Source organism: Rhizoctonia solani, chromosome 11 (assembly GCF_016906535.1).
Source record: "Rhizoctonia solani chromosome 11, complete sequence".
NCBI classification, from domain to species: domain Eukaryota; kingdom Fungi; phylum Basidiomycota; class Agaricomycetes; order Cantharellales; family Ceratobasidiaceae; genus Rhizoctonia; species Rhizoctonia solani.
This window is the reverse complement of record NC_057380.1, coordinates 781,445-798,824: the sequence shown is the minus strand read 5'-3', so window position 1 is coordinate 798,824 and position 17,380 is coordinate 781,445. Positions and strand designations below refer to the sequence as shown.

General features: G+C 47.6%; 5 protein-coding genes across 5 annotated transcripts; 4 read left to right on the top strand and 1 right to left on the bottom strand.

Annotated features, from left to right (window-relative positions):
* Positions 1–1,824: 1,824 nt before the first annotated feature.
* RhiXN_10299 (Dyp-type peroxidase family) lies at positions 1,825–4,324 on the top strand (the record flags this gene model as incomplete). The annotated part of the gene is made up of 7 exons (XM_043330115.1): positions 1,825–1,998; positions 2,072–2,621; positions 2,674–2,830; positions 2,890–3,187; positions 3,245–3,493; positions 3,550–3,814; positions 3,867–4,324. 7 exons carry the CDS (start codon positions 1,825–1,827, stop codon positions 4,322–4,324), a joined length of 2,151 nt encoding a protein of 716 aa, XP_043184212.1.
* A 472-nt stretch (positions 4,325–4,796) lies between these two features.
* RhiXN_10298 (glutamate-cysteine ligase catalytic subunit) lies at positions 4,797–5,516 on the bottom strand (the record flags this gene model as incomplete). Its single annotated transcript, XM_043330114.1, has 4 exons — positions 4,797–4,892; positions 4,944–5,074; positions 5,119–5,318; positions 5,401–5,516. The coding sequence occupies 4 exons, from the start codon at positions 5,514–5,516 to the stop codon at positions 4,797–4,799; spliced, it is 543 nt and encodes a 180-aa protein (XP_043184211.1).
* Positions 5,517–7,173: 1,657 nt separating this feature from the next.
* On the top strand, positions 7,174–12,008 carry RhiXN_10297 (ribosomal RNA-processing protein 12; the record flags this gene model as incomplete). The annotated part of the gene is made up of 17 exons (XM_043330113.1): positions 7,174–7,339; positions 7,398–7,741; positions 7,800–7,910; positions 7,962–8,279; positions 8,351–8,594; positions 8,654–9,027; positions 9,120–9,190; positions 9,250–9,406; positions 9,457–9,531; positions 9,588–9,887; positions 9,939–10,283; positions 10,340–10,577; positions 10,631–10,747; positions 10,802–10,975; positions 11,014–11,177; positions 11,241–11,834; positions 11,886–12,008. 17 exons carry the CDS (start codon positions 7,174–7,176, stop codon positions 12,006–12,008), a joined length of 3,915 nt encoding a protein of 1,304 aa, XP_043184210.1.
* A 651-nt stretch (positions 12,009–12,659) lies between these two features.
* Positions 12,660–14,052, top strand: RhiXN_10296 (Senescence domain-containing protein; the record flags this gene model as incomplete). The annotated part of the gene is made up of 5 exons (XM_043330112.1): positions 12,660–13,141; positions 13,198–13,327; positions 13,377–13,663; positions 13,721–13,862; positions 13,921–14,052. The coding sequence occupies 5 exons, from the start codon at positions 12,660–12,662 to the stop codon at positions 14,050–14,052; spliced, it is 1,173 nt and encodes a 390-aa protein (XP_043184209.1).
* A 1,377-nt stretch (positions 14,053–15,429) lies between these two features.
* Positions 15,430–17,232, top strand: RhiXN_10295 (cytochrome P450 family protein; the record flags this gene model as incomplete). The annotated part of the gene is made up of 11 exons (XM_043330111.1): positions 15,430–15,517; positions 15,580–15,718; positions 15,781–15,987; positions 16,045–16,166; positions 16,224–16,366; positions 16,431–16,554; positions 16,637–16,650; positions 16,711–16,903; positions 16,964–17,033; positions 17,083–17,109; positions 17,169–17,232. 11 exons carry the CDS (start codon positions 15,430–15,432, stop codon positions 17,230–17,232), a joined length of 1,191 nt encoding a protein of 396 aa, XP_043184208.1.
* Positions 17,233–17,380: the final 148 nt, after the last annotated feature.

Below are 17,380 nucleotides of genomic sequence, written 5' to 3'. Positions count from 1 at the left end.
TTGCTTCGATTACAGAATTTTCGCTATCGATAACATTGTTGCTTACCGCTTCAATCGAGTGTTGATTATGAATTGTCATATTTGCGACGACACGACTATCGGCAAGATTTGTGTTTGCATTCGATGATAGGTATCGAATTTACACACATATACATGCGCTCAAAATTGGGCCAGATATTTTCGACAATAACTCAGGGAGACAGACCTTAAAGAATAGCCGTCATTAAATATGAAAATTTAGACGAACAAACTAATCATTTCTTCAAGATTCCGGCCGGAGACGTCCGCGGCTTATTTTACAAGTGTTGAACTACGTGATGCTAGATGACTGTGCTAGTACATGAGCCATCTGTTAGATACACGGCGCGCCAGGACCGGTACGTGATCGGGCGGTCCTGAGTTAAGATCCACTTATCCTGGGGAATCATTCGTTTCCGGACGTGAAACGGCCATGGCTTCCCACTCCTATCTAATAGGAGATCTATGCATATACCCATATGAGCGATCCCGCTCCTGCACGCTCGTCTCTCGCAGGAATGAGGCGCTCCCACGCAGGCGTTGGCCACTCGATACCATATAATTTATTAATAATGGCTCATAAAATTGGTTCAAAGTTAGGATCTAGAGAGAGCCATATGCATATGAATGTTTCGGTAGGGCAAATACATTCCACGAAGTTTACGAAACAAATCTGAACAGACCAAGATGCCGGCCCTATCTTTCGGCAAGGAATTCACACACTCTGCAAGATCCATCGGAGCTCGTGAGCTCGAAATGCTCGAGAAGCATAAACGAGACGCTCATAGTAAGCTCGTTTATGCTTCTCGAGCATTTCGGGCTCCGAGCTCCAGCGGATTTTGCAGAGCGGGAAAGGCTCAGTTACAACCTGGGCGTTCCCTCTAAGCCTAATCTAGCAGTAGAAGACTAGTTCGAGCTCTTCGGTTGCGCCCAGTAAGATAGCCACCTTTAACTGTTGGGGCTGAGGCGATGGCCTTCCCGTCGGAGGTCGGGCATGGGTCGAGATATCTGGAGCGTTGCCGCTGAGAACCGACCAATATCGGTCTCAATAGACGGCGTGGCTTTGTACAAAGATGACCCGGTTACGTGGGATAGTTGCATCAATTTCAAGCTAGCGGCGGATTTGGTACGAGAGATGGGCTTATGTATGCTACATATACTCCTACTGGAGTAAATAGCCATTTTCGGGTCTCACTAACATGGTGTCCAGATTGTTCTAACTCGCTTCCGGATGGATTTTGTAATGCAATTCACATACATGTTCCGAAGTATCGTGACGTTTGATCGACGATGTTCTCGCGTCCATCACACGAAATAATGTATCGATGATCATTTAACATGGGCACAACCGTGGCGTAAACGAGAGTTGTTTGGACTATTATTTATAATGACAGGTCACCTCATTCTCATTCGCTGTTTGCTTACAGACTTCAATTTTATTCGCTTCAAGACTACCGGCATTAGATGCACCGGCTGGGCTGTAATCAATAAATTAACGTTAGCATTACGCTTATTGCTAGCCCAATGATAGCGGGGTTTTCGAGAGTTACTCAGAGCCTTCCGAGGAGATAGCATAGATGAGCAATCGCTGTATCGGAATATAGCTGCTCCAACTGGAAAACGGTCTAACTTGTTATGCAAACACCCGCAATGCACCCTTCACAAAGGTACCCCGACCCCACACGTACTGGATCTTTATCGATGGGGGTGGTAGGATTTGAGGGTAGTTCTTGTACACACGTTTGCCGCATACACGGGCACATAAAATGCGCTGGGATGGGGTATGTGAGGATCAAATCACCCAGCATGAACACACTCAGCGACTTCGACTACGAAGAGCTTATAAAGCATGAAGAAGAGAAACGGTTGCTCAAACTTTTGAGGACCCGAGGCCAGGTACCTTTGATTCCGGAATCCAGTAGCAACGAGGTTCCACACTTGGGTGACCTTCAAGGAGATGTCCTTTTCCGTTTCCCAAAGGTGAATAGAACTTTATAATTTTATGACTAAACATTCGTCATGTAAATTGGAGGCTGACTTTGCGTAACTCTAGACTTTGGAACGCTTCGTGTTCTTCCGTATTGCCAAGTCGCAATCAAAGCAGTTTCTTGTTGCCCTCAAGAAATTCGAACCCACTTCTGCAGCCGATGTCAAGGAAAATATGCTTGAAATCTGCCGGGAGAAGGACAATGCTAGAAAAAAGAATGAGGAGAGGCTAGAGGCGGAAGGGGTTTTAGGGAAAGCGAGAAGGCTGCGGAGGCAAGCAGCAAGAATTGAACAAGGACTGACTGGAGCAGAGGTCGATGAAGCTGAAGTGAAACCTATCCGGATCCCGTTAAAGCAAAAAATGATCGCATTTACGAGGGACGGGCTCGATGAGATTGGATACATGGAAAAGACGGGCGATCGCCGGTTCGACAATCACCCCATGCTACATGATAAGACTGAACTCGGAGACCAATCGGACTGGGATCTTCTCTTTGCTTGGAACGAAAAGGAGAAGGAAGCAACTACAAACGGTCTTGGCAGGAATGCAAAAGACAATCGCGAGGCCACCACGGGCCGCGAGCCTCTTCATGGGGTGGTCATCATAGCCACAGAAAGTGAGTTGTTGTTTGTAAGCCGATAGAGTCAGACATGACCAAGACCTCCCAGACTCCGAAGAACTCGAGGAAGTCACCGAACAGGTCGACACACTATTTAAAGGCCTATGGGAAAAGATGGGAACCTTGGATGGGAGCGTTCGTCCGGATAAGAATCGCGGACACGAACACTTCGGATTCTTGGATGGTATTTCCCAGCCTTCTATCCGGTACTTATTTATTTCACATCCCCATCTGAGCGCAAATGACTTAACGGCTGTGTTGCTAGTGGCATCGAACATCCACTCCCCGGGCAACTCCAGGTCGATCCCGGGGTTATTGTTATGGGATATCCTGGTGACCCAGTGTCAAAATGGGACCGGGCCTCGTGGACCAAAGGAGGTACAATGATGGTCTTCAGGAAACTGGAACAATCTGTTCTAGAATTTAAGAAATACTGTAGGGATAATGGACAGCGCTGGAAGGAATTTGTCCCCGGAGGAGAGAGAGGCGCCCTAAAAATGGGCTTCGATGGGCGAGATGGTGAAGAACTTTTCGCAGCTCGCTTTGTGGGAAGGTGGAAATCGGTGCGTTGTTGAGCTCCTGCCTTTAAACTTAATTACTAACAAGCGGTTGATGAATAGGGTGCACCCCTTGCGTTGTGCCCCTTCAAGGACAATCCAGCATTGGCCGCCGATCCTAAACAAAACAATGATTTCGATTATGCTGTCACTGGTGTACGTGGTGTATCCGACCGAGAGCCAAGCGATTATTACTGCCCTTTTACGGCTCATGCGCGCAAAACTGTTCCACGCAACCTGGACCCGTATATTTCACGCAAATACTTGGAATCCAGTGCTATCGTCCGGGCGGCGATTCCATATGGCCCCGAGGTAAGTTGATCAAACGAAATAATAATAATAATCTTATACCTTTCTGAACACCGTAGATAAATACAGATGAAGAGGAAGAGTGGATAAGGCTGAAGGATGAGAAGGATAATGAAATGAGGAGCGAGCTGAGGAAGAAGCAACAAAATGCATCTCATGAAGTGGACGAGACAAAGCTGAACACGTTCCAACCCGACCCGAAGGATCGCGGACTTCTGTTCAGTTGCTACGCGTCTCACCTAGACTCCGGCTTTGTTCGCCAGACGACTGGGTTTGGGAATAACGACTTCTTCCCTATCACTTCACTCACACCTACCCACCATGGTAATGCTCTTTTTTCTACAAGGCCGCCGAATAGCTAACTCTTTGGTTATAGGCCAGGATCCAATTATCGGCGGCCCACCTGCGAAAGGATCTTCAGCTCAGCTAAGACGGGTCTTGCAAATAAGTGAGCCAATCAACCCCTCAAGACCGTATCCAGAGGAGCCAGAAATTCAAACTGCATCCAAGGATTTGAATGCGTCCAAGAAAGCAGATGGTTGCTACCAAGTTGCTGATAAGAGCCAGGTCTACCTTGAACTTGTCCCGGAAAATCCGAACTCTTCTTCAAAGAAATTCGAGGTAACGGGCATTGTCAAGGCCATTCCAGAGGGCCGACCGGCACCGGGTGAGGATAACCCGTTCTTCGTTACCTCGCGGGGAGGAGAGTATTTCTTTGTCCCATCGATCCCAGCCCTCAGGTATTTCTCGGAGGATGACCATATAGGGGATTTATTGATGGAGCACGGAGAGAAATTAAATAAGGAAAGGGAAGAGAGACGAGACGAAGTGTAAGGATCAGAAATCTGAACGGCTAAGCAGCGTGAACGTTTGGACCGCCACGTGAGTCTTTCTCATATATGGTATGATTTCGACTTATCGTGTAGTAAATAGGATCATCACGTTTTCAAGATTGCGAAGTCAAATGTATGCCTGTCATAACTGTTGAAATTGAATTAATTGAATTGTGTATGCGCTGTGAATTGTCGTAAGACCTGCCCACTGGGAGGAGGGTCCCGTTCTCGATGACATCCAGATGCGTCAAAGATGGAGGTTTTTGGGCACGTCCTGATAAATCCTGTGATTTCTCAAGATGTAACTCAGATTCAACCTTTTGACGCATCTGGTCGGTGGATCTTGATACGCACGTGAGGCGGATGTGAAATAGCGCTGGGCTCTTGTCGTCATACGATTTATTGTGCATTTATCCGTCTTACTCATTGGGCCATAAGTATGTCCTATATTTAGTGAATATATGTACGTTGGCTCAGATATGTCCCTCTCGTTTCAGAATGAGCATAATATTTAACACCAGCCCGACTCTGTTACTTGCGATGAAGTGACCGCTCCCGTTGACTGTAATCTTTGAAACCGTAGCGACAGTGAGATATAAATATTGAAAATTGGTACGTACCGTTTTGCTCCCTTCTACGCCCCCATGGGCAATCGTTAGGCTTACGAGCTGGCCCTCGTCGATTTTTGAGGCGCCGGAGGGACTAGTTTTGCGCGAGTGGGGGTATGAAACAATCCGTATAGTGTAGTTAACTCGAAATTGCCTTCAGCCAACGAAATGAATGTACAGAACGCACCTGCTCCTCCATCGGCTAGTCGGGCAACCTCTGGTCCGCAGCAGAACCCCCAAACTCCCTCGGCAAGTCGAACTGCGAATGCCGCAATGCGGTGGGGCTTGTTCAATTGATTTCGCGTGTTGAAGGAATCGATGAACACATTTGTTTCCGCCAACTCGACATAGGCAACCTTCAAATCAATAGCGCAATAAGACTGGGAACTTGTAATAATAATAGTTAATTATTAGAACATATTCATTAGTAGTACATTGGCAGCCCCTTTGTCTTGTGATAAACACTCACCCGGTCTCGAGCCCTCTGCTCTCGATCCTGGAGCTACTAGCGGTGGTACGGCCTGCCTTGCAAGTCATTCTTGCTGAGACCGATAACTTTGTTCGCGCAATTGGTGCTGCCGCCATGCTGAATATTTTAGCATCTTAAGCCCCTCAGGGGTCCGTGCGCACTCCATTTTGCAATGACATTCGCAAAGTTTAGCATAATCGGCAGGCTAATGAAGAGGGTTGATAAGAGGTAGACTGAGAGCGATAAATTCATACCATTTCTCAGGTCAAAGGTATTCATAAATTGACCACGTAACAAGCGTCTTACTGTCTGGTGGCGGTAGCTGGCAAGCTTAGGGGGGTACGATATTTTATTCCATTTACATTCCACTATATTACATTTGAGGTCCATCTGCGAGTGTTCAAGATGTATGCAAGATGGCCTGTGATGTCCAGATGTATCAAGACGTGCAATTTGATACATCTGGGGCGCATCTGATAGTATCCAAGATGGGGCTCTCCTCCCAGTGCGCGCCCGTTAGAACGTATCAGTGCCATCGAATCTCTGTATCAGCTGATCATTCATAATTAAACAGTTGCAAATTTGCTTAATTTCCGAGTTCATTTTCGTAAGTTGCTCTCGTTTCTTGCACGCGTGGTGAGTAACAGAAGGCGCAAGAGCTACATTGATCCGGGCTGAAAAACAGAACGAAGCAGGACCTCCTATTGTTATTAATCTGGCTTGAACTCGGTATTCCTGTGAAAAGCTACCAAGTACGAATGTGGATGGTTTATTCGTTGGATTCGAGTCCGAGCTTGTGCTGATTAAGCACTGTTTGTATGACGCGGCACGTCTCTTGGGTCAAGCTCCCAGCCTTTGCAACCTGCGCCCGAATGTTTTCCCATTGGGGTGGAAAGAAGAACTAGTCTAAATAATAAAGCGCTTCAATTGTTCAGAAGGCGATTAGCTAGTGAATGTTGACCCGAAGATCCGAATGGCAAACTTATTTACATGGAGGTCTGTTTGATGCTGATAATCCTTTCTCGCGGCCCCACAAGGAGTAGTTTGTCCCCCCCCCGGTTCTAAGTCAAGATATCTGGGTGAGATCGATGTGAAAGTACCTCAAAGGGGTTTATATAGTGAAGCTTGCGGAGATATGCACGAGCCGGGACTTGGGCACAGGAAGGCCAATGGAGGGGCTGGAGTGGCGCGACCACGCTCGTACGATGCGCTCGGCCTTCCGACGCTCCTCAGTTTTCTTGAGTCCTGTCCACCACCCTGATACACTATTTGGTGCTTGTGTATCAATTACCAATCTCCTCGATAACTTGAGTCTGCCTAAGTCGGCTTATGTAGGCTTTAGTTATTGACACTTTCTCCCACCTCCCTCCCTGGTATGACTATCGTCAGGGATGGCCCACCCACCCGCGGGTGCCTTTCGCGTCCGGCTGCCTCAGGCACATGCAGTGCGCGCTCCGTGACAGATCCCCCGGGTTATCTGGGTCTCCGAAAGCCGGAGCCCCGGAGCCTGAGTGGTAAATTATCTCTAATTACCTCTTTCCAGTACTCTAACTGAAATCAGACTTGCATGAAATTTAATCATAGTCGATAGAATTCTCTTCTCGCAAGAATAGGAAATACAAGGGCGCTTCTCGTGGTACTGAAGCTGGGCTCACCGTCATGGTTGGGATTGCCAATTCATGGAAGATGATGGATCCTATTTGCTATATGGCTAGGCACGTGATGTCAATTTTGGTGACCACAAACCTCGGCATACATCCGACGATACCCAAAATGTCTTCGCAACTTGAGCTAGCGCTCGACAAGATAAGGATACACACGAGCTCTAAACTGTTGCATCAGAAGACTCCAGCGACACTATTAGTTGCTCTAGAACAGACCTTTGCAGAACAAACACCACCAACTCCTCGCTCGGCTGTCGCATACTGTGCCGCACTATGTACAACGTTGGAACAAGCGGTCAAAGGGGAATGTATCAATGGGAGAAGGTGATATAGTACCTGGTGCACTCTACCTTCTGGCTGCTGTGCTCCCCTACGTCCCCACACCAGTAATTCGCTCGCAAGTGTCGGTCTTATTACCGCTACTGGCCCCTCTATTGCCTTTGTCATCTCAGCATCCTCCTGCTCTCCGATCACTGCTCTCGGTTCTCTGCGCTCTCTGGACACCTCTCGATGCTCCCACATTGACCGGAACTCCCCTTGTTCGAAACGCTTGGGCGAGTGTTCTCCAATTATGTGTCGATCCCAGGCCAAAAGTCCGAAAGAGGGCACAGGAAGTAGTGAGGTCGGTGCTCGCGGCTCCTCCTGCCCCAATGATTCGCCATCCGTATGCCGAACAGGTGAGTAACCATATGAACGTAGTCTTGCTCGCCATGTTAACCGATCATCTTGGATTAGACAGCCCAATATATCTTGAAATTACTCACAGATATATCTCCAGACCACGCCGAAGCCACCATCTGGTCGTGCGCGTGGGTAAAAATTTTAGCTCCGTTTTGGCCTACCACTGTTAGTCGGGGAATCCGTGTTCATTCTGATCGCTATTAACCTTGATTGCAGAAACTTGTCGAACTACTTCAGGCTTTGCTAACTCTCCCGTCCCTGAATATCCCCTTTCTGACTGCTGCTGCGTACACGACGATCACCGCCATCTTGACGCCACCACAGACGACATTGAACCCTGAAGCTCAGGACCAGGCCACTGGATCGACCATTCCTCCTCCAACATTACCTCCTACTCACTTCCCAGCAAGCCTCGCCACTCTATTGTCTTTACCACCTACTGGAGACGCGGATGCGGCTCCTTGGATAGGAGCTGTAGGTGCCTGTCTTTATGCCTGGGGTGAAATTTGTCGAGATCCCGAAGCTATTGAAGAGGTGAGTCTGTCGGCTGACCATGCCTATATCCTCGTGCTTTACTGATTCCTTGTGTTCTCGACTACCCTTAGGCGCCTTCGCTATCACAAGATCTCTTACTGGCTGTCCCTGGCGCATTCCGGGCACTATGGGCCCAATTAGAAGAGGGACATAGTTCTGAGGTACGCGCAGCTGCGGAAGATGCCATTGTGCATGGTTTATTAGCTGGGATTTTCGGAGACGATGGAAAAGTGCGCTCTAATGGCACCGAAGGTGGAAAGACTGGAGGCGTTTCCGATCTGCTAGTCAAAGAGTGTCTTAAAGTTTGGGGTAAAGGTATATATTTCTAGATGCGAATCACTGGGTATTACGAGATGATAATATCTAATTTTTAGGGCCAAAGAATGTCAAGAAAACATCGCTGGGTTTGATTCTAACCACATTGGAATCATCCCTCGATTCCGTGTCTGCAGCTTCGTCGGGAGCATTGGGAAATGTGCTTTCTGTAGCCGAGGGAGTAATCGACGTTTTGGGAACAAACTCAGAAGTTGGGGGTAAGTTTGGATCACTTGTCCAAGTGTCCATATTTCTAATATTTCGAAATCACCATCTGCCGTACCATGTTGTTCTTTCGGGTGGTCTTTTCTTTGGACACCAAGGCCCAACTCCGGCCACTACACTGGCTCCATCCTTGCTAACGGCTGTCGGCACGCTCCGCAGCGCGCAAGATTTCATGTGGAGAGAAAAGGCTGATGGTGTCATTGGTGCGGTGAGTAACAGAATACCTTGATGACCGTATCTACTTTCCCTTTGGCCGAGGCTTTAGCGAGACATAGAACTCATTCGCATGTATGAATATAGGCCATTCGTGCGATGGGTCCAGCAGCCTTCCTCGAGGTCCTCCCCATGAATTTGATACCAGACAAGAATGCGTACGTTGGCTAGACACCGTTTTCAGTATTAATTCGCTCACAGGTTTTCGTGTGTTCAGGCCCAACAATGACGGTCGTGCATATTTACTCCCGCTTTTGGCGGCCAACCTGGTACCACGTACTGCCGAAATCAGACATTTTGTCTCTCACTTTATCCCCCTTTCTGAGAAACTGTTTGAACTGCAGAACGGGACCGAAAAAGAGAGTGAACGAAAGGTGGGATCTTTCAGGCACATAAAAAGGGGACGTTGCTGATTCATATCTAGATCTGGGAAGTATGTATTCATCAGGTCTGGGGCTGTTTCAGAGGGTATTGCACTGGTCTCGCTGGGTTGAAGCAGGTATGGTCTACAACCAAACTGGAATGTTGGGCTATACTCATATCGTCTTTCATAAGGGTCTATCTACACCTTTCCTCCAGCTCTTGATCAACCTTCTCTACTCGCAACCTACTCTGCGAGTATCTATCCTTCACGGAATCCGCGCTCTCGTGGCCTCCAACCGATCGATTCCTGCAGACGAAATCCACTACAGCTATGCGGAGCGGTCATGTGCCGAGGAAAACCTCAAGTTTTTGGCTGGTTTGGCTGGAAACATGCTTTCCGTGCTCTTCAACGTATTCAGCAGCGTGGAGAGTAACGACCGAGGCCTGGTGGGCGAGGTTATATCACTTTGGCTTGGATTGGCTGATGCCAAGGTTGGTATATGTGATTCAAAACGCTGGGGTATAGCTCATAAATTGCTTCAGGAACTCTCAGCTACCTTCAAAAAGGTTTCCGCGATGCTCTCACAGAATCTCAAGGGTGCTGCGGCCACTCCCCTCGCCCATACCGCGTTGGACCTGCTCGTATTGCTCGTGCCTCATCTTTCGCCTACGGATGCTACTAAGCTCTTCACGATCGTCTTTGCCGACAACGTAATCTCGAATGCGGACGGGACCGTACAGAAGAAAGCATATCGAATTTTGGCAAGGTTGATCGAAAGAGGCATTGTGGATGGACTACAGGAAGGAGAGGGGAAGAACAGAAAAGTCGAGTCGGCACTTGCCCGATGTGCAGAAATCACACCGAGTGTCAACGTGTCTGCAAAACGGGTCCGTCCTCGGTCTCAAACTCTTACTATTGATCAACAGTTGAAAGGATATTCTAGGATCGGGTTCAATTGCTTTCGGCGCTTGTACCACTTATCCCTGGTGGGTCGCTCCATATCATTCCGTCCTTGTTGCCCGAGGCCGTTCTTGCTACGAAAGAAGTGAGCGAAAAGACTAGAAATGGTGCCTTTGATTTGGTTGTCGCTATGGGTAAGCGGATGGAACGCGGAGGTACCGTCGACCGCGCAAAGGTGGATGGCATGGAGGTAGAACAAGAGGGGAATGAACCAACCAATGGTATGGATTCCCGAATAGAAATTATCTGAATCTTATATTCATTCTCTCAACAGTCAAAGCTAATGTTGAAGAGTATGTCACCATGGTTGCCGCTGGTCTTGTGGGTGCAACGCCCCACATGATTAGTGCTACTATTACTACCTTGTCCCGACTCACATTCGAGTTTAAAGGTGCGCATATATCCTATTATCTAACCAACTCTATGCGAACAACGGATCAAACAGATATCCTTTCTCCAAATATGCTCTCGGAATTGATCACCACTGTCATTGTTTTCGTTTCTTCCGCCAACCGAGAGATCGTCAAGTCGGCACTCGGGTTCGCCAAAGTTTCGGTCATTTCGCTACCAACAAACATCGTGACTCCCCACTTGGATGCACTGGTCCCGGCCTTGCTTGGTTGGTCGCATGATCACAAGAACCATTTCAAAACCAAGGTTCTACTATTTTTGAGAGAATGGGTCGAAGGTTTGGCTGGGAGTCGCTCGAGGCGGCTGCTGGGACACACGAACGGGCCGGGGTGATTACGCATCTTCGAAAGAAGAAAGAGCGCGCCAGGAAAAAGAAAGGAAAGGAGAATGAGCAAGAAAGTGACGTCGAGGTGAGGGAATAAGCATAATATTCACCCCATTTTTTCGTCACGTCGCTCACCCATGCTATGTAGGAGGCTCCCGCTCGAACGACAACGGGCGATGCCTTTGAAGACGTCCTTTATGGAAGTGACAGCGATTCCTCCGACGCAGATTCTGAGGCCGAGTCTAAGCCCTCTACGGCCCAAAAAGCAAAGGACCGGTCGAATTCCGATGGCAAAAAGCAAAAGTCCGGCATGCGTATCCGACTCGACAACGACGAGCCTATGGACCTTTTACACGGTTCTGCCGCTCGTCTTACGACTGGCAGCGCCATGTCAGCCCGACGACGACAACCTGGCCATGAGGCCGCCAAATTCAAGACCGACGCATCTACCGGACGAATGGTCGTTGAAGAATCGTCTGATGAGGATGAGCAAGATGCAGGAGATGATGTTGCTGGCGCAGCTTATCGCGAGATGCTCACTTCTACAGATGGACAAACCCGGGATTCGAGTGGGAAAGTGAGGTTCGCGAAAGATACGAAGAAGAGGAGAGCTCTGGAGAGGGAAGATGCTGGTGATGATGTTGAGATGGCGGACGGAACGGATGCTGGGCTCGCCAGAGAGAGTCCAAAGAAGAAGAGTAAACGAAATGTGATCAAGGTCGGAGGAGAATTCAAGGCCAAGGTAATGCATTTACATGAAGTAATTGACATTGTAAACTTAACGTTTCTTTAGAATGCTGGGGGTGACGTCAAACGACAAAGCCAACAGGATCCATACGCATATCTACCACTCGGTTCGTTAAATAAGAAAAAGGGACGACAAGGACCTCGGATCAGTATCACTGGCCGAAGATAACGTGGAATTATGTGAGCTACGTTTTGGGCTTTGTATGATAATTCTCTTTTGTATGAAAATCAATTGGTCGCTTCTGGTACTATGGTAAATTCCGTTATCGTCAAAAGTTGAATGAGGATGGGCGTAGAGTGCACGGACTTCACCCCTGAACAAAATATATAGTAGCGCCTTGCACATGGCTCATCAGCGCACAACAGATGAACCAGTTCGGACAGTGTATCGCAACTTAGATTAAGATCGACCGCAAGTAGGGAGGTCTGGATACTACTCCACATATGGACCTTTAGCTGGTCTACTCCACCCCCCAAGGCTCGGGCAGGGTGCTACTTGGTGGGCCGGTATCCCCATGTTTGTGCCATGGTCACGAGCATGATACTATGACTCGGTATGAATCCATCATGAATTTCTAATGGTTGTGTCCCGCCCATAGTCGCAGCCTACATACGCTATTTCATAACGTATATCGTGATGCTAGGGCTGAAAAGTCGTGCGTAAGACTCAAAACTTGGCGTAATCGAAGCAAGTCGCTGTTTGAGGTGTGTAATATAATGGGCGCTTGGTGGTGGCTGTGTGGTTATCAATGACGTCATCGGCGAAACCATATTAAAGGGTCGGGTGGTACACTCGATAAGATCCATCTTTATCCCCACCATGGCTGCTCCCTTAGTATCTTTCGAGAACTGCACAGCTGTTCAAGTTCTCTCACAAGATGTTCCACTCGCTAGTGGGACTCTTCAGATCCTGTCTGCAGAGCCAACCGACTCGGCATCACCGACTACCCATTCCACTGATACCTCCGTTCCTATCTTGACTTTGAAGATAGGAAATGCAGCATTTCCGATCACTAAGGCCACACCATTCTACACTCATACTTCGTCATCTCGAATTTACTTGTTCGCTCCAATTCTCGAGGATGTGGCTGTTGGTGCTGGTACTTATGTTAAAATCACATTACCGGAGGATATCGCTACCCCTGGCAGCGATGCTGAAAAGTCACGCGATGCGTTTGAGGAGGTCTTGTTAAATCATGGACTGCTACAAGAAGGCACGGCAGCTTTCGCAGACGAACTTGCTTCCGGTGCACGTGAAGCTGGATTGAAAGCCGCGAGTTCAATAAAGGGAGTTGCAAGCAGGTGAGCTTTTTGACATTAGGAATCATACCAGACTTATGATACGGTCAATTTTAAAGTCATACATCCGGTCCACCTGCTGAACCGTCCAGCTTTTCCTCGACGACCCATCAAGTAGCTGATTCAGCTGTATCGGGCACTGAGACCATAAAGGATTACACGGCATCTGCAAGTCAAACTGTTTCCTCCGTAAGTGTTTCCCCTTTCATGTCCCTCTAATTTTTATTCATTATTGCAGGCCGGAGCGAGCATTGGTGCCACAGCTGGAAACTATCTTTCCAAGGCAACCGAAACGGTGGCCAAGGCTGGTGTAGCAGTAGGCGAGCGGCTGGTCCACTTGTTTGGTATGGAAGACCAAGTCCAACGGGTTGCTTCTGAAGACGGCGGTCCTAAATTCGACAACGCCGGAGTTTCAGGCGCTTTCGACACTCCAAAGAGCGAGCAGGAAGAGGAGGCGAAGTATGGTGATGGCACCGGCAACCTTGTAAGGTCTCTTGGGACGATCGGATCTGGTGTCAAGGAGGGGTATGTGCCATTTCGAAGTACAGCAGTAGTCTATTTCCCAACTAAAAGAAATCATAGAACATCGGAAGTGACTTCGGCTACCCGGGAAGCTGCGACTTCGGTCTTGGAGCACGATGCTGGTCCTGAAGCTGTTGAACTTGCAAACAAGGGCGGACAAGCTGCCGGAAATCTGACGCAGGCCACTGGTGATGCGCTATTGGTAAGCACTTAATTGTGTAGTTCGCAATTTGGAGGGAACCAATCATTCATTGATATAGGCTACATCGGTCGTTGCAACAGCTGGATATGCTGCTGCGGGAGCTACCGAAAGTGCCGTCAAAGCCGAGACCAAGGAGGACTCTCCATCTGAAGCTCCAGAGGTTATCCCGGCGGAACCAGTCAAGCATTAGGGTCTTTGTTGTGCTTCGCTATCAAGTGTATATATATGAACTCTGGAAATAATAACGGACACGCTATACGTGAAGTTGGAAATTACTGAAGACCCCAAAGCGTAGCTGTTTGGATGTTAAATCCTATGCCAAATGGGATACGGATTGACTTATACATGACTATGGCTTAACATAACAAACTTGACACGTGAGTGGAGAAATGAAGCGATTTATAGGCCTTTCTCATGAGAATACTACGCACACTGTATGCACGATGGATGTTACAAAGCCAGGGTTACCTTGGAGGTTAGGGGTAGGCCGTCGAATGTGAAGAAACAAGGGTATCACCGAGTGGCGTCAATACGATAACCTGTTACCTTTTCAATCACGCTATATATCTCATTGACTATTTTACTTTAGTTCCTTAAACCACCCAATTCGCCGGAGAACTTGCTCGTTGCATTCGAAAACAGCAATAAATTAATTTGAAATTAGGTCCCAACTTTGGTTAGCCTATGAAATGGGGAACGTTCGCCCTATGTCAACAAACTGGTTCAAGGGCTACTCTAGGGCTAGCGCTATCCTGTACTTCCACTAGGTACTTGCAGACACAGCAGTACAAAAATTTTGTAAATACGCCCCGGCTCAGGTGATCTAAATTAAACGTTGTTTACGAGGCTGGTCGACTACGTCATATATACACAAGGTATCCCCACTTAAATATGAATTCGTGAAGCTTTGTTTACGAGTAGTGCGATCGAGTTTCTGGTCATGTATAGTGTATGCGAAAAAACTGCTCGCTGTGCAACTTCAACAAATTGAACCTTCGATATCTGCGATCTAGATACGACCAACCGACGGACCAACCTCACCGAAAGCACGTTCTTCTGATATATGAATAGGATCTTTATCTATCACAACTCCCAGAGCCTGACTCGCACCGGCTAATCATTGGAATGGAGAAAAACTCTTATCTATTCGCATGTGCTTCACCGTTCATACAACTTATTTTTATATAGAGTATCTCATGGAGCTAGTACTTCGTAAAATTCTGATTAAGGCCTCATAAGGATAGATTAATTCATCTGTCAAATTATAGGGGAGATGTGGAGCCCGGTACTTCGGAAGCTCTCTGACGAGAAGACACATGGCCTACCATCCATGACTGCGACGGAAGCGAGTTAAGCCCTTCTCTAACCTAAAGTTTTAGCGGCTCTGTTTGATAAAGAGGAGTCGCTAGGCTCCTACGACTTGTTATTCCATAGCCAATCTATCCCTTCCAACATGATAGACTGCGTAAGGACACTATATGTACTCTCGATCACGCTCGGCCTTGCTCTTGCGTGGCTTTGTGGGCTTCAACTATTTGGAAGGAAGGTTAGACACCCGCCCTCGCCCATGTCGCTACCATTTTTCGGAAACCTGTTCTCGATTCCACCTGGCCTGGACCACTTGGCGTACTTGAAGCTCGGACGGCAGCTTAAGAGTAGGTTATCTGAAAGCGCACGAGTTAATCAACCGTGAGACTCACCATAACATATGCGTTAGGTGACATTTTTTACATGAATATGATGGGACAGCCAGTCGTGGTACTCAATAAAGCACAAGCTGCTACCGATCTATTGGAAAAGCGTTCAGCTATATACTCGGATCGTATTGGCTCAGCAATGGTTGACCATCCTGCATTGTGAGCATCTCTTAAGCATACAAGGCTAATAGTGAGTCAATGCATTTGTTTAAACTTCCCAGGCTCGATTGGGCAAATTTTGCAGGCATGCTGCCGTATTCTGATCTCTGGCGCCGCCAGCGCCGAAGAATCAATAATTGGCTTAACCCACGTGCTGTTCGTCAGTTTGACAACCTGCAAGAAGATGTAGTCAAGCAACTTCTCGGTCGCTTACTAAAAGTATCTCAAAACCCTGAGCCTTTTGAAGAAATCAAGAAGCAATTCTTTTTGTGGGTAGTATTTCCACATAGAATTGTGCCTTATATTAAGCCCGTACCCGTACTAAGTGCAATGGGGTCCGCTACATTTCGGTTAGCCTACGGGTATCACCTGAAAGACGATAAGGACCCGTTCTTCTTGAATGCTGTTCAAGCATCTCACCGTATTTTCAACGCTACAATGCCGAACAGTGCGTAGCCATTTTCAGAGTAAACGGATTTGCGGACTGATGCTAATAATGACGTAGACTTCCTGGTTAATGTATTTCCAGCGCTTGCTTACATCCCCGATTGGCTTCCCGGCGCCGGGTGGAAGAGAACTGCGAAGGAGTGGAGGGAGCACAAAAATCACACCGTTACTGCTCCCTACGAGTGGACAAAGCAAGAGGTGGTGAGCACATTGATTTTCCATCGATTATTAAAGGTCCAAACTCAAATAGTTTGGCATTTTATAGGCGTCAGGAAATTTCGAGCCTTCGGTGCTTAGTGCATTGCTTCAGGACTATGACACAGACCAGGATCTATCTGGGATGGAACGAGATGAAGAATTAAAAGAATTAGCCTATATTCTTTTTGTTGGTGAGTAATGTGTACAACTAAGCCTCTGGATCCGGGTATATTACGGTTGAATAAATATCTGTCTTAATTTTTATGTTGATAGGTGGAACAGATACGGTCAGCCGTATGCTGATACTGTGTTCAGCATCACGTAACTAACAGTTGCTGTGCGTGTAGTCATCAACAGCTCTTCTGAACTTTGTCGCCGCCATGGTTGTCAATCCTGAGGTACAAGCTAAAGCCCAGGCAGAAATCGATTCTATACTGGGCTATGCATCTCGATTACCAACTATGGTCGACGAGGTTCACATGCCTTACGTTCGTGTTTTGATTCAAGAGGTCTTGCGCTGGCATCCCGTAACACCAACAGGTATGATGGCAGGCCTGTGTGCTCAAGGGTCATTCAAACGGCTAACCTATGAGCGGATAGGAGGAACTCCACACGCATGTTATCAGGATGATGTTTATCAAGGATATGACATTCAGAAAGGGACGATGATGTGAGGCTGAATTGATTTCTCTAAGTAATTGGCATCACTCATCCCCAAGTTTTATCACCAGAGTGGCAAATACCTGGTGAGTTTAATCTGTGCTGATCCTAGTATTGTATGCTAATTGCCTTGGTCATCCGATAGGGCAGTGAGCCGGGACGAGAATGTGTACAAAGATCCAGAGGCTTTTGATCCCGAAAGATTTTGAATCAAGAAACGCCATATGCACCGGCATTTGGGTGGGGTAGACGGTAAGCATGGGTTCTTATGGCTGGTACATGAATCATACTCATAGTTGCGATGCACTTGTGATAAAAATTAGCAAATGCCCGGGCATGCATTTTGCTGAGATATCT